Source organism: Equus quagga, chromosome 3, assembly GCF_021613505.1.
Source record: "Equus quagga isolate Etosha38 chromosome 3, UCLA_HA_Equagga_1.0, whole genome shotgun sequence".
In the NCBI taxonomy this organism is placed as follows: domain Eukaryota; kingdom Metazoa; phylum Chordata; class Mammalia; order Perissodactyla; family Equidae; genus Equus; species Equus quagga.
In genome coordinates, this window is record NC_060269.1 from 81,972,656 (window position 1) to 81,999,191 (window position 26,536).

At 35.2% G+C, this 26,536-nt stretch overlaps 1 protein-coding gene across 1 annotated transcript in view; it reads right to left on the reverse strand.

Moving 5' to 3' along the window:
- The window catches only part of GRID2 (glutamate ionotropic receptor delta type subunit 2), a 1,366,457-nt gene that overhangs the window by 1,074,681 nt on the left and 265,240 nt on the right, over positions 1 to 26,536 (reverse strand). The window contains exon 2 of the mRNA XM_046657173.1: positions 24,936 to 25,091. Within this exon, the coding sequence (XP_046513129.1) occupies positions 24,936 to 25,091 (156 nt within the window). The remainder of the gene's footprint in view (positions 1 to 24,935; positions 25,092 to 26,536) is intronic.

The following is a 26,536-nucleotide window of genomic DNA, read 5'->3' on the forward strand; positions in this document are numbered from 1 at the left end:
TGGCCACCAAAGTAGAGTGTGCAAACTTAACCACTATGCCCCTAATTCCCACTTTTTATCGAGTTGTTTACTTATTGCCAAGTTTAAAAAGTTCTTTGTTTATTTTGGAGACGAGTCCTTTACCAGATACGTCTTTTGCAATTATTTTCTCCGACTGTATATTTTTCCTTCTCATTCTCTTGAGTATTGGGATGTTTTCACCTTTTTTTTCCTTATGTTGAAGATACAGAAGGGTCACAATGGCTTTGTTTCAAAGGACTTAAATCTACTAAGAGAAATTTATAGGAAAGTTTAAATGAAATGTTTTCCCATATTACTTTCTGATAGCTGATCTAAACCTCAATGATAAATCCTTAAAAATACTTTGGAGAGAAATTCAATATGAGCATTCCATCAAGAAATGCTCAGTTATCCTAAGTTTTCCAAACCAGAGAAAACAATATGCTAACCACAATCACTCATAGCCAGTGATCATAAAAGAATCTTATACTACTCTTATTTGACCAAAACAACATGGATTCATAGTTGTTAATGCTATGAATTAAAAATAGGGGGGCCGGCCTGGTGGCGCAGAGAGCGGTTAAATTCGCACGTTCTGCTTCTCCTTCGGCCCAGGGTTCGCCGGTTCAGATCCCCAGTGCAGACATGGCACCGCTTGGTACGCCATGCTGTGGCAGGCGTCCCACATATAAAGTAGAAGAAGATGGGCACAGATGTTAGCTCAGGGCCAGTCTTCCTCAGCAAAAAGAGGAGGATTGGCAGCAGTTAGTTCAGGGCTAATCTTCCTCCAAAAAAAAAAAAAATAGGTAATAAAGCTTTGGCCGGTCATTTATAGCACATTGTTAAGACTGGGGCTATGGAGCCAGACTGTCTGAGTTCAAATCCTATCTTATACTTAACAACACATGAATTTTGCCACTTTATTCGATCTCTGTGTTCCTTAAGTTTCCTGTGTTAAGTCTGATAATTATACTACTACTTCATAGAACTGTTAGGATTAAATGAATCCACGTGCATGAAGAATGTCCAATAGAATGTGGTATATAATAAGGCTTTATTTACTTAATTTTAGTTATTGTGATTATTCTGCTGACTTGCTGACGCTGCTGCTACCATAGTGAATTCTAGGTAGAATAATTTTTAATATTATTTAGAATATTATTTAGAATTTAGTAATTCTAGGTAGAATAATTCTAGGTAGATAATTTTTCATTTCTACCTAAAATTCAGTATGGTAGCAGCAGCAGCAAATCAGCAGAATCATCACAATAACTAAAATTATCTAACATTCTGAAATTCAGCATACCACAATCAATGAGGCTTCACATAGTAAAATCCAGGAAGTAGCTTTACTAGATGTGTTCCATGTGTGTACAAATGTGTACTGAAAAAAGGGATTGTAGACTGACTCAACCTCTGGACATTAAAGTCAATTTAAAAACAATCTGGTGTCAACATACCTTGAAAAAGCTCATATAGTCAGGTGAATATTAATTTGCTTCTCTATAGATCGTAAAACTCTCTTTAGGAGAAAGGGTAAAACTATGAAACATTGCTCTGCTAACTACAAGAGAAAAAAATTGACAATTTCATATTACTTTATGGTTATTTGTATGTGGGTTCATTTATTTTCTATAGTTCAAGTCAGAAATACGATGATGAATATTAATTTGTTTCTCTATAGATGGTAAGCCTCTCTTTAGGAGAAACTTTAAATTTCTGAAACATTGCCATGTTAACTACGAGAGAAAAAACTTACCGTTATTACTTTATGGTCACTTCTGCCTGGGTTCACTTATGTTCAGTAGTTCAAGTCAGAAACATGATGATGGATGATGATCTTTCATAGCTATTGGTTACTAAGTACTTATTACGTGCCGTTTGCTTTTATGATTTTTTAAAATTTTTTATTAAAAAACTTGCTCTTAAAGACTAAACTTTATATTGTCATGGCTATTATTACTAGATTAATCTCACCAATGAGGTGATTAAAGATTCACAGGAAGTTAACATCTACAGGTTTAGGGTTAGTAAAGAATGTGACTTAACTAGGATTTGATCTCACTATTCCTGACCAGTTTTGAGAATTAAAACTGAGCCTGTGTCTTTGTAATCTGAGAAATTTTAACGTGTGAGCCTTAATATTAACATTAATTAAATGTATTAAATCATCCCTTTGCCATAGATATATGTGGCTCAAAAATATCTTGTTTTCCAAATGCTAGCCACAAATTTAAGGCATATCATATGGCTTTATGTTTCAAATATGATGCTGAAATTCCATTTATAGTGGGATTTTGTGGGGGTTTTAGGTTTAAACAAATAAAAGATAATAAAAATAAGAATAAAATATGTGCAAACATTAGGTTATATAACTCTGATCAAACCTTTCTTTATTTAATATTTATTCTCCCTTACCCTTTTACTCAGCTTGTTTTGAAACAATTGGCAAAAATTATAATCTTGAACTCTATGGTGTAAGATTTCAGCTATGTGCATAGATAAAGTATTTTTGAATAATGCATTCATGGAAAAAATTGAGTTCCAACTCAATAGTGCCGCCTTTCATATAAACAGAAGGAATATGACTATGTGGGTGTTAGTGGTGTCACAGCGTTTACTATGGTAATTACTCCAGGATAATCATAGCAGAAGAGAAAAAAATCTTGCTTACATGAGCAGAATCAAGTTCTTCTTCAAGCTATTTTGGTATGAACACATGCCACTACCATCTCTGCCTACTAGAATGTTCACATCTTATTCAACTGGAATAAAATCTCCTCAGGCAAGGATGATCACAGATGGAGATCTTTACATTTCCAGGACTTAGCTCCACGTTTACATAGACTTTTCTTAAGTTAATCACTAACTAAATAATATATCTATTTTTCAAGTAAGCTTGAGGAATCTCTTATTACTCAGGCCAGAGAAGATAAAAATATATTTTCTCTCCTGTTTATCGTTGTATTGCACAGTTCACTCTGAGGATAAGCAGATCATATATATATATATATATATACACCTAGGATTTATTTATAATTCAGATTACTGAATTGAATGTGCTTTGTAGCACATTTTAATCATATAGAGAAAACTAGGGATTTTAGTCAATATAATAACAATTAAACATGTTGCTCCAACGAATATCAACTAAGGCATGCTCAATAACTTAAAGTTTCTATCAAATAACAATTTCCTTTTCTTTTGAAACAATCAGCCTGAAATCTTCAGAATTTTATTACTTTCTCACACACACTTTAAAGTTTACTTAAATATTAACTCAGACAACAAATTTTTCATCTTCAAAAGCTTCCCAATGGTGCTGAACTTTATTCAAAGCAATAAAATCTTTTTGGAAGAAACAGAAGCTTTAGTCCCAGGCTAGTGTGGGCCTGCATACTGATGAATATGAGATTTAAAAATAAGTGCCATTACTTAAGAGATCATCTAGGCTTCCCAGTCCATCACCTACTGGAATCTCACAATAAATCTGTGAAGTCATTTAGGTATTTTTTTATCCCCACTTTACAATTCAAGAATATTTACTGAGGGAAATTGCTTAAGAGCCAGAGCCAGGAACAAAACTAATGCTTCAGACTCCAAATTTGATGCACTTTCCACTTTACCACTTTAGATGATGAGGATGATTGTCCCAGAACCAAGAGCTAAATAATATACGCTATATATTACCGTAAGATAAATGAAGCCTCTCAGCGTCCTCAGGAAAGCTCCTCTTTTTAAAGAGCTTGGTGTTCACTGTGAACAAATAAACTCTGGAAAAACCCCAAGGGAAAAAACAGAATTACTGTAAAAATGTTAAACCCTTCACTTTTCTTCCTTTTCTTACCACTCTCTTTCATAGAAACATTATCAAATCTCCTCAAATATTCACATGTGAATTTAATAGAAAGAAGGAGAATGTGGAAATTGCATCCATTCTAAGAGAAATTATTTTTCCTTTCTAATGGCTTATTCACTCACAAGACTTCTTATAATTGTAAGAAAGTTCTGAAAATAACAACTAATCATGAAAATAGATAAAACAATATTTATACCTAAAACTGTGACCTTTATTATGTTGACAGACTCCTAATATTGCTGGAGAATATTGAGAAAGTGGTATTACATAATCTCTTACAGATTCTCATTATGAAATCTGAGGGTGGTTCTTACCACGACTCAAATATTTTCAATTGTCCCTAATTGACTCACCCCCAGTGGCATTTCCAAACCTTTTCCACAGCACTTCCCCAATGCCCCATTGCCTTGAGTACTATTGAGATAATTATAACCACCTTTCATGAATTTCCTCGATTTTCCTTCTCTGTATCAACAAACATGATCGTTCCAGCAGCTCAATAATTCAGTATTTACCAAATCTTCCTCTTTAACACCTTTCTAAATCAAACTGCTTTCATAAATCTCTCTCTCTTCCCACTCTGGATTGTTTTCTACTCAATTCAAAAGTACTCTCATGTGTTCTATGTTTCACTAATCTCTAGCTATTCTTGTACATATAACTTGGTCAGAAAATTTTGAAGAAAGACTCTACTCAGGATATTCGATCCTTCCCATCCACTCACTCCTTCGTGCTTATACGGGTCTTCCACTAACACCACTAACACTGTATGGAAACTTCCCTCCATGATTTAGTTGGTAGGTTCCTTATTTCCAGAATGCATGGAATTTTTACAGTCCACATCCAAACAACATTCAATGACAGGTAACATACCCATCCCTGCAAAAAAGCATTTTCTCCGCTGAGATAATCTCCACTGGTTCCTCTTTCAGTTTCAAACCTGATCTTTCTTTGTTTCCCTTCCCACAAAATATAAGTATTTGTAATGATATATCAATGAGTTTCTCTCCTCCCCTATATTCAGCTTTGGCAATCTCATCCACTATTAGCTTTAACTTTCACCTGTAGGCAATGTGATCTTAAACCATCACCCCATCCTTTCTCGATAGGGCTTCAGTTCTACTTTTCCAGTTGTATCCTGATAACTAAATTCAGACAGGGGTTAAAATTCCAACTCTGACACTTAGCTATTTTGTTTTGGTTAAGTTGACTAAGCTCAGCTCGTTAGTTTTCTCATATATGCAAAGGCCTATGTGAGGAGTAACTAAATTTATGTAAAACTCATATAACTATGCCTGATCACAGTAAGAACTCAACAAATATTAGCTACCACTCACATTTATTTACTCTATATATGCCCTTCCTTTTATGCTTCTTATTTCTGTTAATTGTATATTTGTCTAGTTGTAAAAGCCAAAAGCTAGAAATCTTCTTTGGTTTTCCCTTTTACTGGCCTCAGAATGATAATAAGATACCCAGTCTTCCTATAGCATAGCTTCAGAGCAGCTCACTCTTTCCCCTTCCCACTACAGCTATCTGAGTCTGACACCTTATTACCTCCCTCCTGGACTATTTCAACCAATTCCCAACTAGCCTGCCTGACAGCAGTTTCTTGACCTCTAATCTATCACTTATATTGTGGGAAGCTATTTTCTATTTCCTAAAATGCATCTATATATCATGTCATTCCACCACTCAAATCCTTTCATTCTTTGTTACTTCCTAAGATAGTAAAATCCCAAACCTTAGTTTGATATTCAAAACCTATTACTAGCTCATTTCAATCTACTATGCCAATCTCATCTGGTCTTTAAAGTAGATAAGGTTCTAGACAAACTAAACAATTAATTATTCACTACCCATAGTTCACTTTTCTGATAACTCCCCTCCTTCTGAATTACCCTGATAAGTGAATTTCATATACTACCTACCATTCACAGTTTAACTAAAATTATACTTTCTCAATAGAACCTTAACTTGTAGCCTAAAATTCTCTATCTATCTACCTATTTACCTACCTATCTCTCTCTATACCTCTTGTAAAAAAAAAAAAAGAAAAAAGAGAGAGAGAGAAGGATGTGAAACTTCGCAAATGACAAAATGTGGAGATCAGCAAATCTCCCAGAAAAAGCATTGATAGGGGCTGGCCTGGCAGTGTAGAGGTTAAGTTCGTGTGCTCTACTTTGGAGGCCTGGGCTTTGCAGGTTCTGATCCTGGGCATGGACCTACATACTGCTGATCAAACCATGCTGTGGGAGCGTCCCATATACAAAAAACAGGGAGACTGGCAACAGCCTCAGGGCCAATTTTCTTCACACACACACAACAAAAAACATTGATAAAACTGGACAAAAGTGACCAAAAAACTAAACAAAACATTTCAGGTTCTTAAAATTGACCAAAGGCATACAATAAATACAAAGGCATACAAAAAATCACTTATTCAAAATAACTATGGACTGTTATATAAGAAGAGTGAGTCCATGTATTTTTGCCTCGTCCTCTACCTCCTTCCTCAGTTCCTTTAGAAGGAGTTCTACCCGGCAGGGAAGGACATGGAAATCAACAGCTTCCACGCCAGAAGGAGCTGACTTGATTCAGAATGGTGTGTGGGGAAAAATCACACTCGGGGGCATTGTAGTAAACGACGGCAATCTTGATATCAAATAATCGAGGAAGGACAACATCTTAGCGAGCCAGAGGTTGCAAGTTTGATAAAGCAACAGACCAGAAGACTAGCTAAAAATTTAACAAGGAGATCTGGAGAATGAGAGAGTCATAGCGGGCTCTATAAACTCCCATAAATCCCATAAATTTCCTCAACATGATAAAGAGCTTCTATGGAAAATGTACAGTTAAAATCATACTCAAATTTGAATGACTAAATGTTTTCCATCCAAGATGGGAAACAGGAAATATCTTCTCCTTTCAAAGTCCTATTCAACCTCATAGTAGAGGCTCTAGCCAATGCAATCAAGAGAGAAAAAAGAAATAAAAGACATCCAGATTAGAAAGGAAAGATTAAAACTCATTATTTGCATAACACAATCCTGTTTGTAGAAAATATTAAGGGATACAGGAAAAACTTCCAGAACAAACAACTGAGTTCATGAAGGTCATGGGTGACTTGATCAATATATACATAAAAAAATATTTTTATATATTAACAAGAACAATCTGAAGATAAAATTCAGGAAATGAGTCCACTTAAAATATCACCAAAATGAATAAAATCCTAAGGAAGAAATTTAAAGTGTAAGATTTGTGCAGTGAAAAAATCAAAAAATAATATAATAGTAAAGCAGACCTAAATAAATGGAGAGACAGTCTACGTTCATGAAATAGAAGACTCAGTATTGTTAGGATAGCGTTCTTCTTTAAACTGATCTATGGATTCAACATGATCCTTCTCAATTTCCCAGAAAGCCATTTTAAAGAAATTAAAAGCTGATCCTAATCTTTATATGAAAATTGAAAGAACTCAATAGTCAAACGTAAGTTTGAAAAAAGAAAAAAAAGAGAACTTACAGTTCTTGATTTCAAAACTTACTATAAAGAAACAATGTGTTATTGGCATATGGACAGGCGTATAGACTAACTGAACAGGACTGAAAGTTCTGAAATAAACTCTAATATTTATGGTTAATTGATTTTCAACAAAGGTGCCAAGGCTAGTCAATGGGAGAAAGGATAATGTTTCCAAGAAACAGTGCAAGGCAAATTGTATATTCACACGCCAAATACTGCCTCATACCACACTCAAATACTAATGCTAAATATATAAAATTTTAAGAAGAAAACAGGAAAACATTATAAATTGCCTTGGATTATTTAGAGAGTTCTTAGATGCAATGCTGAAAGCAAGACTTTTAGAAGGAAATAAGTGATAAACTGCACTTCAAAAATATTAAAATTTGCACTTCAAATGACACCATGAAGAAAAGGAAGGGTCCTGCCCAGTGGTGCAGCTGTTAGGTTCACACGTTCCTCTTCGGCAGCCTGGACTTAACCAGTTCAAATCTCGGGTATGGACCTATGCACTGCTTGTCAAGCCATGCTGTGGCAGGCATCCCACATATAAAGCAGAAGGAGATGGGCACGGATGTTCGCTCAGGGCCAGTCTTCCTCAGCAAAAAAGAGGAGGATTGGCAGTAGAAGTTAGCTCAGGGCTAATCTTCCTCAAAAAAAAAAAAAGAAAAGACTGAGAGAAAATATTTGCAAATCATCTATCTGATAAAGAACTTTCATCAAGAATATAAAAAGAATTTCTAAAGTTAAATAATAAGAATTCAAAAAATCTAATTAACAATGAACATAAGATTTGGATTAACCCCTTACCAAAGAAAATATACAGATGGACAGTAAGCACAGGAAAAGACACTTAATATCATTAATCATTAGGGAAATACAAATGAAAACCTCAATAATTACTACTTCATATATTTCACAAAATTGACAAGGATGTGAAGAAACTGGAAACCTCATATATCGCTAGTGGCAAAACTGCACACCTACTTTGGAAAACAGTTGTACAGTTACTTAAGAAGTTAAACATTAATTTACCAGATGACTGAGCCATTCTCTTCTTAGATAGCTACCCAAGAAAAATGTTAAGAACTGAATGTTTATGTCCTTCCAAAATGTGAATGCTGAAGCCCTAACCTCACAGTGTGGCTGCGTTATGAGATGAGATCTCTAACGAAGTAATTAAGGTTAAACGAGGCCATAAGGGGAGGCCCTGATCCAAAGGAAATAGTGTCCTTATAAGAAGAGACACCAGAGATCTTGCTCTCTCTCTCCATCGGCACACAAAGAAGAAGTCATGTGAGCCCACAGCAAGAAGGCAGCCTTCTGCAACCCAAGGCAGCTCTCACCAGATGCCAACCCTGCTGCCACCTTGATCTTGGTGCCCAGAACTCTTAGAAAATAAGTTTTGTGTTGTTTAAGCCACCTGGTCTTTGGTATTTTGTTACGGCAGACTAAGATACAAAATGAAATATATATGTCCACACAATGACTTTTGTATAAATATCCAAAGCAGCATTTTTCGTAATAGTCAAAAAGTGGAAACAATCCAAAGTCCCTCAACTTTTGAGCAGAAAAGCAAAACGTGACACATCTCTACAATGGGACACTACTCATCATTAGAGAAACACATTCTTGATACATGCTACAACATGGATGAACATCGAAAACTTATTCTAAGGGAAAGATGCCAGACACAAAAGACGACACATCATCTAATCTCATTTATGAGGAATTCCCAGAAGAGGTAAATGTAGAAACAGATTTGTGGTTGGCTGGGGTTGCTGTAGGACTGGGGATTAATTGGCTGCAAATGGGCATGAGGGATTTTGTCGGTGACGGAAATTTTCTAAAATTGGATTTTGGTGACGGTTGCACAATTTACCATAAATTTACTACTAATAATTGAATTGTGCATTAAAGTAGCTGGATGTTATGGTATGTAAATTATATCTCAATACAGCTGCAGCAGCAAAAAGGAAGATAAACACAACTGTTAGTGGGGAAAAAACAGAAGTGGAGTACCAGGTCCTTAAAATTGGAAATCCTCACTAGGGGAGCAGGGGCAGTGGATGTCTGTTTCACCTGGGGAGATGTCTAGGGAGCATGTATAATTGTTATGCTAAGGTTTAACTTACTGGAACAGGGACAACCCAAACAGAGTACGCTTTAAATAAAATAAAAGTGGACTTCCCTCCAAGTGGCAGTCCGTCCAGGGCAGCTGTGCTCTCCAGGGGATCCAGTTCCTTCTGGATTGTTGCTCTGAAATCCTCTAGTGTGTTGTCCTTATCGGCACGGTCAAAGCTGGGTCACAGCCACACCAATATTCAGCTCATTGAAAGTCGGGGAGTGTTAGTCGAGGACAAATTGCTTGTCTTTAAGTTGGAAATGACTTGTAATTTGCCCAGACTTCCATCGGTTTCTAGATAACTGAAAGAAAAGCTGGGAAATGCAGTCCTATTTGGGGGGGGGCCATGGACTCAGCTAAAGCAGTGCTACTGTAGAAGAGGAGAAGAATCTATTTTGAACAGTTTAATACAGTGAGTGAGAAAAGTTTATTTAGATCATGGTAACAGATAATAGCAATAATCCACGCAAATTGTTGACAGTAAAGAGAGTAAGTAACTAGCAAGTGCACTGATTCTTCTCAAGCCTGAAGACAAGGTTTCCACACACAATGAGGGAGTCAGATAGGCTGCATCTGTAGCATGTGGGTGTAGCCATTGGCTGGGCATCAATCCTAGGGTTGAAATTCAAATATAGGAGTTCAATTTAAAAAACAAATTTGCAAAAGCAAGGCAGGGCCTGATGATATCAGTGATTGCAGGTACTGGCCAGATTATTTACAGGTACTCACAAAGATAAGATAGGCACACAATTAATGGAAATGAGGTATCATTACGGTCCTGAGAAGACAGGAGAATTAGAATTACTAGTCTACTACCAGAACTCAGTTGCACACTCTGCATTCCCCAGACATGCACATCACTTGCTCCCATTCATCTTTCAGGTGTCTGCTCCAAAGTCATCTTCTCAGAAAGCTCTTTTCCTGTCTCTTTTATTTAAAATGACACCCACCTTCATCATCTCTCTCCCTCTTTACTGCTTCATTTTTTAATTTTTCATACCAACTCTTCAACCTGATATTGTATATATTATTTGTTCTTCTCTCAGCTAAAACATACATTCCAAGAGAGCAGGATATTTGTGTTTTCACTCCTGCCTCATGAGTTCCTAGAATAATTCTCATAGTAGATACTCAATAAATATTTGTTGAATTAATTGAGTGAATGCCCATAAGTTAGCAACATAGCAAGGTAAGCAACAAAGCCGAGATGATGCCAAATTACCTCAAATGGACTGTTATATTTAGTACCAAATACTGGAGTCACATCGAACAGGCAGGCGACAAACAAGTATTGCTACCTGTGGGTGAAGGAAGGAAAGCAAAGCAGAGAACTAACATCAGTAGTCCTCGAAATCCCGGAACACTCCATCTTTACTGCTATTGAGGACTTTATAATTTATTGTACTTTTTATCATGGTTATTGACATCTATGTTAATGTTCTTTATGTCTATTACTTGCTAAACATATGATTCTTGAAGCTAGAAACCATACTGGTGCATCTTGGTATCTCTTTCAGTACTTCCTATAGTTTTTTGCAAATTATAAGCTCTCAATAATATCTATTTGGATGAAAGAATAAATGAATCAATAATTAACAAACAATGAATGTTGATTTTCATAGATTGCAGAACATTTTTATTCAGATAAACAAGCCTCATTGGCCACTTGTGATAACCAGACTGTGATCACAGACTATGCATATAAAAGAACCATAAAATATGATTGATTATTTACCTACTTCTGTCCAACTCACTTAGGAAACACTCTATGTTTTCATGTAAGAGCATAGTGCCACAACGCCAAGTTATAGCACACAATGCCAAATGGGTAGGAAAGATCCTTTGAGAGTATTAGTTAATGCATATGCATAACTCTTTTTATATTATAAAACTTGGGTGCTTATCTCTTTCTTTAATGTGAAAAGCAATTACTCTGCTGTAGATGTAGAATAATTATTTTTAAAATATCACTTGCTCTTAAAACAAAGTGGAGGCACTGTGCCTTTGAAGCAGCCTCTTTGAGCTCAAATCATTTTGAGCTTTTCCTGCATTTTAAAAGAAATTTTAAGACTTTGCTATATGAAGGCTGATGTCTTTATTAATGTCCCTATTTGTGTTTAATTTTACTTGCTGAATCATGATTTTCTCCAAGCTGAGTTCACTATTCTACCACTGGTTTGGGAAAGAGGTGACCTTGAAGCTGGGAACAGGAGAAGTCCTTGACAGAGAAGTTACCTTTCTCTCCCTGTGGCCTGGTGTTTCCAGCCTGAGTCCGCCCCCTCCCTCTGGATCACATTTTCCCAGTCACGGAGAAGTATTATTGAACATGCCTGCTTCTTTGATTAGATCCTTTGTCCTTTCGGAGCTGAAAACACGGCTTACTATTTTTCCCCTTTACTTCTTTTTACCTTCTCCTTCAACTCACCATCCCTTGCTGTAAATCATCTCATTTTCTATTGAACTTTGTATTTTGTTCATCATGTAACTACTGCCTAGTACTTATGTTATCCATGTAGATATATTTCCAGTTTGTTAGTACAGTAGTTTAAAGCTCCTTGAAGAAGCAGAGTGCTCCTGTTACCTCGAGGTTCTTCACTAGCTCTACCTGTTCTGAGATGCTGAATAATGTGGGGTCAATGAAGGAATAAAGGATCTTATAATGCTGGCTATGCTTTTGTGAACGTTTTCTACTTTTCTTCCTGCTATGTGGCCATTTGCCGTTTGGCCATTTGCTGTTCATTAGCATCATTTAAACCAGAGGTCTGGGAAACAAAAAGAGAAAAAATGCAGAATAGTTCTTTTAAGTTACTAGGTAAAACAATCTTGGCTATGCAATTTGTATAACAATAAAATGTGTTTTTTCCCCTCACCAACTTAATAAGGAGTCTAGTTTTCACAAAAAAAAAAAAATTCCTACAAAGAATGGAATAAAAGAAAAATATAGGAATATTTTTTCCCATAGAAAATGGAATGAAATAGTCAAGATTTTTTGAACAACTGATTCATCAACTTCCTTAATCTACGTAGAAAATTCTCAAAAGAGACATTTTACATATACATCTGGAACATTAGTTTTCATAAAGTTCACTCCATTTGTCATATTATTTTAAGTAAAAAGAATCATGGTTCCTTAAAGAGCGGTCACTCATGTCTGCTGTGGGGTGGCTAGCTTTGAGATCTGTCCTGTTCTTTCTGGTCAGTCCTAGTGCATTTCTGAAGGGATGCTGCCACTCAACATCAAGTCAGCCTTTGCTGCACTCTTAAAATACCCGAGGACATGAAGATTTCAGCTTGTAAAAGACAGAAAGAAGTTAAAAGTCTGTGTGAGGTGTTCTTTCCAGGTTTTGTAATATGAGGCATGTATTGTCTGAATAATACATTCCAACAGATGGCAACCCTTCCTGATTGGATTGGACAAGTCCTCAAATCACTGAGCCTGGGCCACAATGAGCTTTTCCTCACAGCCAGTAGAGTGTAGTGGTTAACAATGATGTCAGCTCAAATCCCAGTAGGCAACAATGGCACACTTCAATTCGGATAATTTGAGAAGGGTTTCTTTTTCAAAGGGGTGAATTACACAGGTGTGGGCAGGGTATAGCAGAAAAATGAGGGCTGGTACAAGAATTCAGAGCTAGTATCAGTCAGGTGCTAACCACTCCTTGGCCCAAAGGTTGGAGAGGACTAGAATTAGTGGAGTTCTGAAGGAGAGAGTGACATAGAGCAGGCTGCCTTTAGAAAAGTATGACTTTTGTTTGAAGCAAACAGCCAGCTCAAGCTGACCTCACATAGGAGACAGAAGATAAATACTTGACCTCATTCTCTTCCCTCCCACTGATACACGCCTGGAACACCCAACTAGCAGATTTAAACAGAAACCAGTGTGGTCTAGGCACCATTCATTCTAAAGGTTACGTGACAAGTTACCTAAACTGGCTGCACCTCAGTTTCCTCATATGGAAAATACTAATAAGAATAGTAACTACCTCATAAACTATAAAGCAGTATAAAGGTTAGGTGAAAAAAAAATGAAGCATTTTAATAGTTCATAGAATATAGTAGGTTATAAATAAATAAACTTTGTTATCATTGGGCTTTTCAAAAGAGGCTCTTCTGTTGGCATCTACAGCAAATTTCAAAGCCACAAAATGATGATTCTTTCCTGTTTTGGACATTAATATATCTCTGTGCATTACTCTATACTAAAAGACCAGGAAAATTGAATAAAATTCTTCCTTTCTTGGATGCATTTCATTTCTTTTTCCAGGGAGAGGAAGACTTACATGAAAAGCTCAAAGGTTTCCATAACTATATTCAAAATCAGAGTTTCAGAGTGGTGAATTTCAAATCCACAAAGGACTCAAGAATGACACCCCCATGGCCTAGATGGTGGTGAGAACGGCAAGACCACCAGGTTTCCTTTGAAGCACACTCCTTTTCCACAGGGAAAAACTGAGGCAGATGTGGGTAACAAACTCCTGAGTAACATTGTTACCCAGCAAACAACAGCTTTGAGGATGGAAACAAACACTTGTAAAGAAAGAGATTAATAGCTTGAGCATTTAAAAGATAGCCTAATCCCTTAAACACAGCAAGCCCATGCCTCCAAATGGTTTTTCATATGCAATAGCCTGGGATGCTATTTCTTCTTTACAAGGCTGGCTACTTTGCAACCTCAAATCTTGGCTTAAATGTTACTTTTTGCGTCTTCCATAACCACTCTATCAAAAATAAGCCCCTGGTTTTAAATCACACACACACACACACCCTACCTGTTATTTTCTATCAAGGTACCAGTTACTTTCCTTTATATGACTCTTTCAATTAAAAAAAAAGAATGCTTGTTTGCTGGCTTAGCTCTTTTTGCATCTCTCCTATTAGATCATAAATTCCTTGGGTACTTGAGTTAAATTTGTCACATTCATCTGTATAAACTCCTAATGTAATGTATAGTTGGTGCATTAAAAGTATCTTACAAACAAGTGAACAATTATAAGTTTGATTTTTTTTTTAGATTGGCACCTGAGCTAACAACTGTTGCCAATCTTTTTCTTTTTTCTCCTTTATCTCCCCAAATCCCCCTGGTACATAGTTGCATATCTTAGTTGCAGGTCCTTCTAGTTGTGGCATGTGGGACGCCACCCCAACGTGGCCTGACGAGAGGTGCCATGTCTGTGCCCAGGATCCGAACTGGCAAGACCCTGGGCCGCCACAGTGGAGCGCGCGAACTTAACCAGTTGGCCACGGGGTCGTCCCCCTAATTTTGATTTTTGAAAGAATAATGAATTGTTCTTTGTGATTCATAGTTTTCTGCCAGTTGGTCTACCCTTCCCATACTTGAGATTTAAGCAATTTCCAAGGAAAGGAAGTGTAAGCTGGTGATTCATTCTGTGCTCTTAAAGGGCCCTGGAGTGACTTCTGGATAATGAATGATAGTAGTTTGACAACAAACCTGCCCTGTTCCATTTTAACAGACATAGTAAATAAGGGTTTAAAATTATCCCTTGGAGGGGCCAGCCTGGTGCTATAGTGGTTAAGTTTGCATGCTCCGCTTCAGTGGCAAGAAGTTTGCCAGTTCACATCCTGGGCACAGACCTACACACTGCTTATGAAGCCATGCTTTGGCATGCATCTCACATACAAAATAGAGGAAAATGGGCACAGGTGTTAGCTCAGGGCCACTCTTCCTTAGCAAAAACAGGATGATTGGCAGTGGATGTTAGCTCAAGACTAACCTTCCTTAAAAAAAAATTAACCCTTGGAAAGCACGAATCAACATTGGAAGGACGAACAAAAGAAAGAACTTTTGTGAACTTATTTATATTTAATTTGGTGAACTTATTCATATTTACATAACATTCATATATATAGTATATATCATATATACATGGCACATATACACATATATAATATACAGGTAAAGTTTATAGTTATATTTATATACAATATATAGATATATGATATAAAGATATAGTTTAATATTCACATACGTATATGTATGCATGTGCATATATATAAATGTGTGCATATATACATTATATATATATGATGAGTTAATATAGAAATAAAACTCCTTAAAACTGGGCAAAATCACTTAAAATTCAAAACAGAATAAAAACATGAAATTACTAATTCCAAACTATAAAGATTAGTGACAATAAATATAAAAGAACAAGAACAGAATTTAGGAGCAGGTAGAATGAGGCCAATGTGTCAGTTTCTTATTTTTTGACTAGTAAGAATATGTCTTTTTTTATCCTCTAGCTACTTTCTGTCACCAGAGCCATCTATACCTTGCTCAGTTTTAATAATGTGAATAAGCAGACACGACCACTTCAAAGTATTGTTTGATTTTATATAAGTGTAAATTTAAAAGTAAAGTACAAAATATATTATTGGATATTCAAGTCATTCTATTAAAAATATTCTCTGTACTAGGGGCCGGCCCAGTGGCGCAGCAGTTAAGTGCGCACGTTCCAGTTCGGCAGCCTGGGCTTTGCTGGTTCGGATCCCAGGTGCGGACATGGCACTGCTTGACAAGCCATGCTGTGGCAGGCGTCCCACATATAAGGTAGAGGAAGATGGGCATGGATGTTAGCTCAAGGCTAATCTTCCTCAAAAAAATAAACAAATAAAAATTTAAAAAAATTCTCTGTACTAGAATTATTTCTGACTTTGATTTGCATAACTGGATTTTCTCCCTAAAAAAAATTTGTTTTTGAGAAAACATATTTATTTTCCACTTTGGAATATATTTTTTCAAACATAATAGACACTTGAAGTCTTTTCTATTTTTGAGAATATAGCTTAAGGAATGAGCTTAACCAATCTTGCCATCATATTATATTAGTCTATCAAGGACCAAAAATCAAATATGTCTTGAAATGAGGCATGGATTCCTGAGAAAGTAAACATGATTTCATGTGTTATGGAAAAAGAATAGTACTGGAAATTCAAAGAAACCAATGATTAAGTTTTTACAGTTAATATTTGCCCATGTGTAGTTGGAATGAAAATGTGCGGAACATAGAAAGATGACCTTTTAAACAATCATATCAGAAATAAACTCAAAATACGGATATGATGCACCTCTCAAAGCATAAAGCTTTCCTTGAATTCATTTCTATATTTGATCTTCACATATATCACTCTTCTACAACATTATGCCTCTCTACGATTGAATTCCATTTAGGTATGACTCAGTGCCTTATTTACTTCACTGATTGTATTAAGCCTACACAAATCATCAGAAAGCTTTAATTTGGTCTCCACAGGCTTTCTCTACTTCCCAGAATCGGTAACAAGGTATTTTAAATCCTCCAAACCCTAAGTATACATGTTGCAACATCACTACTATTTGCCAAATAAATTACACTACAAACATAATTCTCATCTTGCTGTGCTGACTAGCAGAACTAGCTCAGGAAGAGAGAAAAAAGCAGGAGTATTTAATTTCTATAATATTTTTACAACCCCAGCATTCAGCATCTTGCTAAGGAAAGACTAAGTTGAGCAAAAACATGGAGTTGACTTGGCAGATACTAAGCCTAGGAGTATCATTGGTATCAGTGGTATTCAGTGGTGTTCATGGGTACCTATACATGTGGTAGATGATATTTGGGAAGGTAAGGGAGAAAAAGACAGAAATTTACTGATGGACAAATGCAATGGTACTAAATCATCATGTACTCCATTATTATTAGGATGTATTTAGATTAGTAGAGGAATCCATGAACCATAATTACAATCCCACGTAACTATCATACAATAATCACATAATCATAGTAATCCCATGGAGTATGTATTTAACCCCATTTTATATATGAAGAAACTGAGGCTCAGAGACATTAGGTGCGCTCAAGGTCCCACAGATAATAAGAGATGGAGCAGAATTCATAAAAAGGCAGATTTATCTAATTCAAATTTAGATAAATTTGCATGAGATTTGCACCAAATTTAAGACATATACTGAATCAAATGTAGATATCCTGAGTGTATACAATACAATATGGAGAGTCAAGGATTAAAAGAGGGATGAGTGCGGAGTTAAAAAAGAGCAATACAAAGGGAGGGCAGAAGCAAGAGGAGCACACACGGTTCAGGACCTAACACACGACAATAGAGGTCAAACTAACCATGGAAGACTAGGTAGAGTGCAGTCAACAGAGAGCACATCATCGTGCAGAGTAATTAGCTCAAAGCAAGCACCCAAAAAGTACTTGCTGATTCATTATCTTTTTTTCAGAATATTCGATTTTCTACTGCACATTGGGTTTGTGTGTGTTCTTTTTAAAAGTGAGTGTTTCAATGATACGTCTATTGAAAACTACAAGATAATTCAACAGACTCCACATAGTGTTAATTCCCAGAAACCTAACAACACTTGCCAAACACATGCAAAAATAGGTGTTAAATGTTAAATAAGAAGCCAGACTATTTTTTGCTCTCAAATTAAGCAAGTAGACGAGGTCATTTGAAGTTTGGATATCTATAATACTGATAATAGTTTAAAAATTTTGAACATAGTAAAGTCATCTTTGGTGTGCCAACATCAACTTAAACTATTTTTATAACTACACAGTGGACTCATTACAATTGCAGAGTGTAGGTAAGTGTGCCTTTTAATCTAATAAACCATATATTCAGAGTCACTTTAGAACATATAGGTGATTCTTTTACCAAGTCAGTATCATAAAAAACCGATTAAAAACTGAATTATGCTGCCATAATCAGGTACTATATCTATAAAGTCAGAAAGAGAACAGAAGAAAGTGGTGTGCTACTATCATGAGAAAAATATTTGGTAGAAAGAAACAACACTGAAGCAACAACAAAAGACTAAATCTTTACTTCTGTTAAACACAGCTTTCACAGGAAGCTGCTAGATTCCTCTAAACAAACAAGATCCAGAGAAGCACATATTGCTGAAATATACATCTTATGAGATAACTTACACAACAGTACACAGTTGCAGATAGCGAGGTAAAAGGCCTGGAAACAGAAAGTCTATAAAATTGTAATCTAGAGGTCTGTAAACATCTGAATTTCAATCTCTTCATAGTATTAGAGACCTGTTACTTTAAGAGCGTGGTATTGAATGAGATAAGGCAAAGGCTCACCAATACAGGAGTACAACAATAAATCACAGAAAAAGAAGATTAAGTTATACAACTTGTATCTTCATCAACATTATGTTAAAAAATAAAGCAATGAATTTCTTTAAATTCCTTCTCTTTTCTGAAAAGTAAATATTTTAAAAAGCTAGAACATCTTGTTCCTTTCTACTATGAACACAAGTAAAAACCCATGTTATAGGTAGAAGACAACAACATATCTTTTCATGCTCCAAAAGTCCACAGTCCTCCTCAGTAAGTTTTTATGCTTCCTGCAGTCAGACACTGTGTCCTCTACTTTTTTTTGTTATCTCCTATTGTGGCTGGCCCAATCTTGGAACAGTACTAAGCTTTACATAAATACTTGGATAGACTGATTTGACTGAGTACTCTCAAGATTAGATTTCACATATATTTTTTTTTAATTTTTTTAATCATTCTTCAATGGAAATTCTTCAATGGAAAGGGTTAGTATGAGATGTTTAAAAGTATGAATATTGGTATTGTCCCTAACTGATTAGAATTCTTTATACTTTAATACCACATTGATGGGTACCGAAGATCACACAATAGGCGGATTCTGATCCCATACCTTATAGGCCAATTCTTAGAAAGTGGCAGGTAGGGAAGGAACGTAATCCAGGACTTGGCAGGAGATTTGCTGGGGAATCAACCCACCTAAATATCCTAGGCTCAAGGAGGGAAGGAGATGGTCCAGCCAGCCACTGAAAGGACATCCAGTATCCCTACTGACGCGTGAGAGTTTGGAGATGGCTGGTCAGCTGCATCACTTATTCCTTCCACCCTTTCGCACATGTAGTTGGCCATGAGTTACACAGAGCACTGACTGGGCCTAGAGACTGGGATTCGAAGCACAATACTGGCCTTGATGTGGGAAGGGAAGGAGGAATGAAAAAATGAACAGCAAATGAATGAGCAGAACTATACCTACATGATGTTCAGGTTTTCTTTCTTGGCCCGAAACCAACAAATCTCAAATTCAGTATATTGTCAGGCAATTCAGACAGTAAGCAGGAACTGGAGTTATCCAAACTGTCCCAGGCAAACACAGGCCGACATGAGACATACACAAGGCAGTCCTATGCTAGGGAAGTTGCAGAATCCAATCTAAGCATTTTGGAATTAGCAGATTTTTTATCACAGCAAAACCATCTATTAAAGCAGAGAGGAATATAAATGATGAGACTAAGCCCTGGAATAAAGCATCAAATAGTGCAACCACCTAAATCATTCCTTTATATTTACATCCTCGTTGAACAAGACTACTCAGATTGAGCCTACGGCACTAGAAATATTCACAATGAATGGTGATGTGTTTTGGAGAAGTGCTTTTTCAGAGCTGGAGTTCTTTTCACTCTTTTCGGCTCTGCTACTCTCCTGTTACCCCTTTCATACACATGATATGGGTAACTGTGTACTTTATATATAACTATAAAGAAATGAGACTGATTTCATACGCCATAAATGAAAGCATTCTCATTGCTTTAAACTTAAAATAATTTTATTTTGGAAGCTATATAAGGGAAATCCTACTGAAATGGTCACTGTATTAAAGTGAGATGTCTACTTTTTACAAGACTCTTTGGCAGCAATCAATATTCACATTATGGTATGCAAAGAAGTAATTTGAGGGTGGACCGGGCTGAAACTTGGAAGATGAGCAATCTTAACCATGACTGCTTTTTATTTTAAAAACAGCTTTTCTATCTATATTGTTTATAATGATTTGCAATACAGCAGAAAGAAGAACAATTATGATAGTTACTCCTTTTTCTTTCAAATAGAGTGATTTGTGAACTCTAGGGTATAACTCTGCCCTTATATTCTTCTCACTATGCATTTCATTTTTAGATGTTTTTCTAATAAGAACAATTATTTCAAAATATTTTAACTGAATCTTGGCATTCGATATCACTACACAGTGCTTTTACATCCTTCCTGATGCATCCTACGCATGCAAGAATTATAAGTGAACTCATATGTCTGCATTCACCTTCCAATGTAAATATTTTTACAAATGCACTCCCCTGACTTTCCCTGACCTTGTTTTCATGTAAATTCCCTCCTTTCATGGCCTGTAGTGGTGTTGGTCTCAGCTAAGAGCTAACGATATAAACAAGTGCTATTGCTTTCAGTAGAGACAACAGTATCTCTCACATCAGACATTGTGCATCTATGTTATAGCCAGTACATAGATCCCACAGAGGAAATGATCTATAAGAGAGGAGTAGGGAGAGAAATCTGGCAACAGCTGCTTTGGTTCAGATACTGAACATGCAGAAGGCCCTTTCTGGATTCTGGTGACAGTAATGAGGTCTTTGGGTTCCAGAGAGTAGTTGGATGAGGCAGTAGAACAAAGGACGAGTACCACATATCCTTTTAATTAATTTTGAAGTCAGTTACAGAAAAAGTAGGAGGCAATTTCAGCAATGTGAAGCTTTCTCTAAGGAGAAATTAATTAATGATCATTTCTACAATCCTGTGGAATTCTAAATCTGCAAATGTGTTCTAAAGAGTCGTGAAACATCTCATTTATAGAGATGAAACTGATTTTAAAAATACCTCATTTATGTCCTGATTTCTTCATTATTTGTAGACGAGGAAAACCAAAGGTGAAAGAACAAGAGTGATTTCTACAATGCAACTGGTATTGATAACTAGATTGGAATTTTCTACTATTCTATGCCACCTAAAATCCATGAACATAAACATTACATATGAAAACATATAAATCTGCAACCATTTTTCATTTCCCACAGTACTTACTGAAGTCCTAGAATACATCGTGTACTCTCTCATTCATACATGTATATTTATATATGGTTAGCAGATGTAGCAAGGAAAATATTGGACCAATGGTCTGAAGGTCTTGGTTTAATTCTTTCTCTACTACACACTGCAAGTGTGTAAGAGAATTATTTAACCACTCCGGTCTCAATTACTTCATCTATATAGTAAAAACATCCAACTAGGGTTATATAATCTTACACCTCTATAATTCTCTAGGTGCTCTAAAATAGTCCATATGATTTTGTCTTTTGTATATCCTCTTAAAGGAGAAACCTTTATCCCAGCTACCAAATTAGCCTAACAACAAGAAAAAAAAGCCAAAAACACCCTCCTGGGTTAAGGTAAGAAAAATTCTTTGCCGTTAGTTAACATCCCAGAACTCAACAGACAATAGATGAACAACGGCTTATCAACAACTATATTCAAAAGAAGGGGGAATATTACTTGACAAAAGGTCGTTATTTCCAGATTACTTCTGTGATAACAGAAATTTTTTTCTACTGTTCACTTATCTGAAAGGGCTAAGATTAATGTTACAGGATAATGATAAAGGTGATCAAATACTGTCATCTATCTCCAGAGAATGAAATATTGATCCTGTGTGATAACCAAGATAACTTCGTCTAGAAACTCACCATAAAAAAATTATTAATTATTATGCAAAAATTCACTGTAACCAAAGCTTCAAAGGAGCATTTAAATAGTACCAATACTCTTTACTCCTGTTTATGGGTTAAATAGGTGGTTTATGTAAATCCCTCTCTCTTATTAAGTGTTGACAGTAGAAAGACAAGGTAAACAAAAATTTAAATTTCTAAAAGCAAAAAATCATCTCTTAAATGTGGCTGGTTGGGGAAAGCTCTAACAATAAAATAAGTCAAGAATATTGGATTATTAGATTTCATTTATCTATCTGTTGGCTGATCTTTGTTATTATCAAATATCTATATGCTTGATGATGCTATTTGTTCAAGGATCAGACTTCCAAATTCAAGTAAACCAAAAAAAAGTGAGAGAGAGAGAGCAACAAAACCATTAATTTTTTAGAAGTTCATCAGGATGCTAATGTGTAAACATTCGTAATAATTGTGTTATTGAATCTTTCATCTTTCTTTAGAATGTAAAAAACAAACAAGCTGACTTTAGACTCTCTGTATTATAGATTGTAATGGTATTCCAGCAACAATGTGACCATACAAAAATGGGCCATCTTTGATGGCACAATTGAGGTTTTCTCCTAAATTACTCACTCAAAACATTTAAGAAAATACCCCTGAATTGTTTCTTCTTCTCTTTCAGTTGAACATTTTCTCTTTATTTTTTAAAACAAATCAATAACAAAAAGAGCTCTAGAAAGAATTAGTTTTTACTTCTAAAGTTAGCTGAGATCTTTCTAGACATTGAATGGGGAAGCAAATTAGCTCCAGAGCCTCCTAGAATTGATTTCAGGTTCATCACCCAGAGCAGACAATCAAAATAACTGATCCAGAACATCCTGTTAGTATCAGAAACCATCACACAAACTGTCAAACTCTTTTGTCTTTTGTGACAAATGTCTAGTGGTCTCTATGTCGGAATCTTAAAACTCGTTTCCTTTCTCAATTTGCTTTCAGTGCCACAAATTCTTTCAAGTTGTAATAGTGCTTTTGAGAGATATTTTTGTTCCCAGAATTCATATAGCAGCAGAATGTTTACATAAAGCAATATGTAAACAGATTAATTTTGGTATTTTAAAAACTGTCTTTGCTTTCCAAAACACAGTCTCTAAAACAGGTGAGATGGACATATTTATTCAGCCTTTGTAATTCCTTTCTAACCAATATGTAGTTAATCAGAGGACAGTCACTAAAATAAGTTGGTCCTCATTTTTTTCCTGCTCTCATTTCAGTCATTAAAACTGAGAGTTGAAAAGGAAATATCATAAAGATTTCTTTAAAATGAATAACACGTTCTTCCTAATGCATATATGATTTTACATTCTTGGATATTTCTCTCAAATTCTACTTTATTATTTTGCAGATTGTTTAATGGATTCTAATATTAATTTAGACAGCTTTTAAATGTTTCCATAGAAAATTTATCAACATATCCATTATTTAAAGTCCCAAATTCCCAGGATAATTCCGACTTTAAAATGTAAATAAAGGAATGTTTATATTAATCTGATTTTTTAAATTGATGTTTACTTGTTGAAAGTCCATCATATCAGTATAAGCAATGTATTCTTTGCAAAAACAGCTTTTGCTTAAAACACTCCTGTTCATTTCATTAAAGTAATATTTTTTCACTCCATCAAATTAATACGAGGGAAAATCCATTAGACCACTAATCATTCTATCCATTCTCTTACTGACAGAAATAAGCATAAATAAGTTTCAACAGTAGCTAATGTTACTGATCAAAAACATATTCTCATAAAGCTTACCTGTATATCACATAGATACAGCAATAAGCATAAATAAGTTTCAACAGTAGCTAATGTTACTGATCAAAAACATATTCTCATAAAGCTTACCTGTATATCACATAGATACAGCATTAGATGAAAAGGACACTTTTTAAAAACATTCGTTTATTTTCCTTACCCCTTCAATATTTGTCTTTAAAACTTTCCTGCTCAACTTTACTACATTAAACATCTTGTCTGTCTTTTCTTCTGCCAAATCCTCTTTAAAGTTTTAATGAAACAAATGCTTCATTTGACTAAATTAATTAGTATCTTTGGTCTAAATATATTATCAGAATAAAATATAAAATAGATTAGCAACAAATAGTTTCATGAACAATGAGTGCTTTTCCAATCAAAAGGCTAAATATTTCATTAGAATAACAGCATCAAAAATAGAATTCTATTAGTCTAAGAAGTTTCGCTCAAAACCTTCATTCATACAAATGATCATTCTAGTATGAAAACATAATATGCATTTTTATGACTATGTACCTATGAAGAATTTTAATTCACTCAAGTATACAGAGAGAACGGAGGAAAGTGCTGTAATATTTGGCACATTGAAGAGAGAAAAAAATTTATGCTTAGGTCGATATTTTAGGATCCCACTGCAAAACCTTTGATTTTCTTGTAGTGTGTAAAAGTTTTCCTTCCAGCGATACATTTTTCATAAATACAACCGAAATATCACCATAAGTTGTAACAGCACTCAAGGTGGCAGTTACCTCAAAAACGTCAAAAGTAAAAATTCAGATAGAAAGTCATATTTTGGGGAAAGTTTCATTTACATTGAAGTCATAAAATGTTGTAAAAAGCTTTTATTGTATATATTTAGGTCCATTTTCATATTATATTTCAAAGCAAACAATAACTTTGCACCCTCTGCACTTTCAGAAGTGGAACACAGGATTAACATCAAGAAAATAACACGCTCAAAGAAAAGCAACGCAGTAGAAATGAAAAAATGATGTCCATGTTTCATGGCTTTTTAAAAATCCAATTTCATTGCCATTTGAATTGAACAAAAAAAACGTGGACTGCTGATGGACTTACCTTCTTGAACTGCTTGAAAAGGGTTGTTGCCATCAACAAATGTCACTGAAAATGTGATTTTCTCAGTCTGTAAGATCTCTTCATTCTGGTTGAGGTCTCCAACTGCTGTGCGAAACACCTCATCATCCTTTTTGGCAGATTCATCAAAAATTGCTCCTAGAAAGAAGTGAGTGTTGCCATTAAACAATAACATAAATATTCTGTCATGCTCTCTGGAAATATGCCAGAGAGACTTAGGTATTTGAAAAACGTATACTTTTGCTTAAAGCATGCACTTTATTTATTACCGAAACACACTGTACTGGAAGCAATGTGATAGCTAAGCAGGAATGTAGTTTCTTCTTCCAAATGGATATGATGAATAGTACATCAAAGTGTTACTGCAGGGAGCACATTGGGAAGATAATAGAATAAGTACAAAAAGCTTTTCCAGGACAAAGTGGCTAAAACACTGGACATCTTATATCGTGAGATCTTCAGGAATTTATAGCTTGAAATATGTTTTCTGAATAATAGAAGATAAAATCAAGAAACTTTCTGAGAGTCTATTCATACGGTACATAGGAATCAAATTTATATTATGACATTGATTTATTTTTCTTTTTATTTCCTTCTTTCTTTCCTTTCTTAATTTTGTTTTTTTTTTTTGAACAAGGTTTTCAGTAGTAAATTCAATAATATTTATAAAAAGTTTACAGACATACAAATCTCTGAGCAGAAGTAATGGGGAAATATTTCCTGAATAACTAACCTAAGTTCTGGTGGATAATTATGGCCACTTTTCATTCATATGTAATAATGGTGACAATGATAAGAATTGTAACTAACTTTAAGTTTTTGTTTCTCAGCAGTGTATGAGTTAAATACACCAGTTCTAAGAGTAAACTGATTTCAAATCCTGACTCTACCACTTGTTAAGTGTACGATCTTGAGCAAGGGATTCATATTTTAAACCCCACATTCATCATCTGTAAAATCTAACAATAAAAATAATACCTATCTGTTAGGATTATTAATTGTTTTAAATGATATTATGCATGCAAAATGTAAGTAAATTGTGATAACTAAATAGTAAGACCTCAATAAACGTTAGTTTTTTTTAATACTGTAATCCAAATAGAGCTTAACATTTTCTATTAATTTTTTCATATTACAGCATCTCATTTAATGCTTAAAATAATTATGTATATGTATCCTAGTGCATACACATACAGTTTTGAAAATTAAGATTCAGTGCAAGAAATACGCCTAAGGTCTCACAATGGGGCCGGAGCCCTTGCTTCCTTGACTCCAACATGCTTGCTCTGAATCACTATGGTATACCGCCTTCCAGGATTATACCTATAAAGAATAAAAGTATTCAAATGGGGATCCTGATTATTGCATATCTGGGAGACTCTTTCCAATTTTTACTTGTATTCATGAATGCATGCTTTATTTGTATTCATTCTCACTCTTCCAGTTCTAAGCAAGCACAAATTTTTAAACTGTTTACTTTTTAAACTATAAATATTTGGGCCAATGTACTTTCTGTCTTTTTGAGTAAATTAAGTAAATTCTGTCCTGATAGAAAAACACATACACCTCAGGATCAATAACAT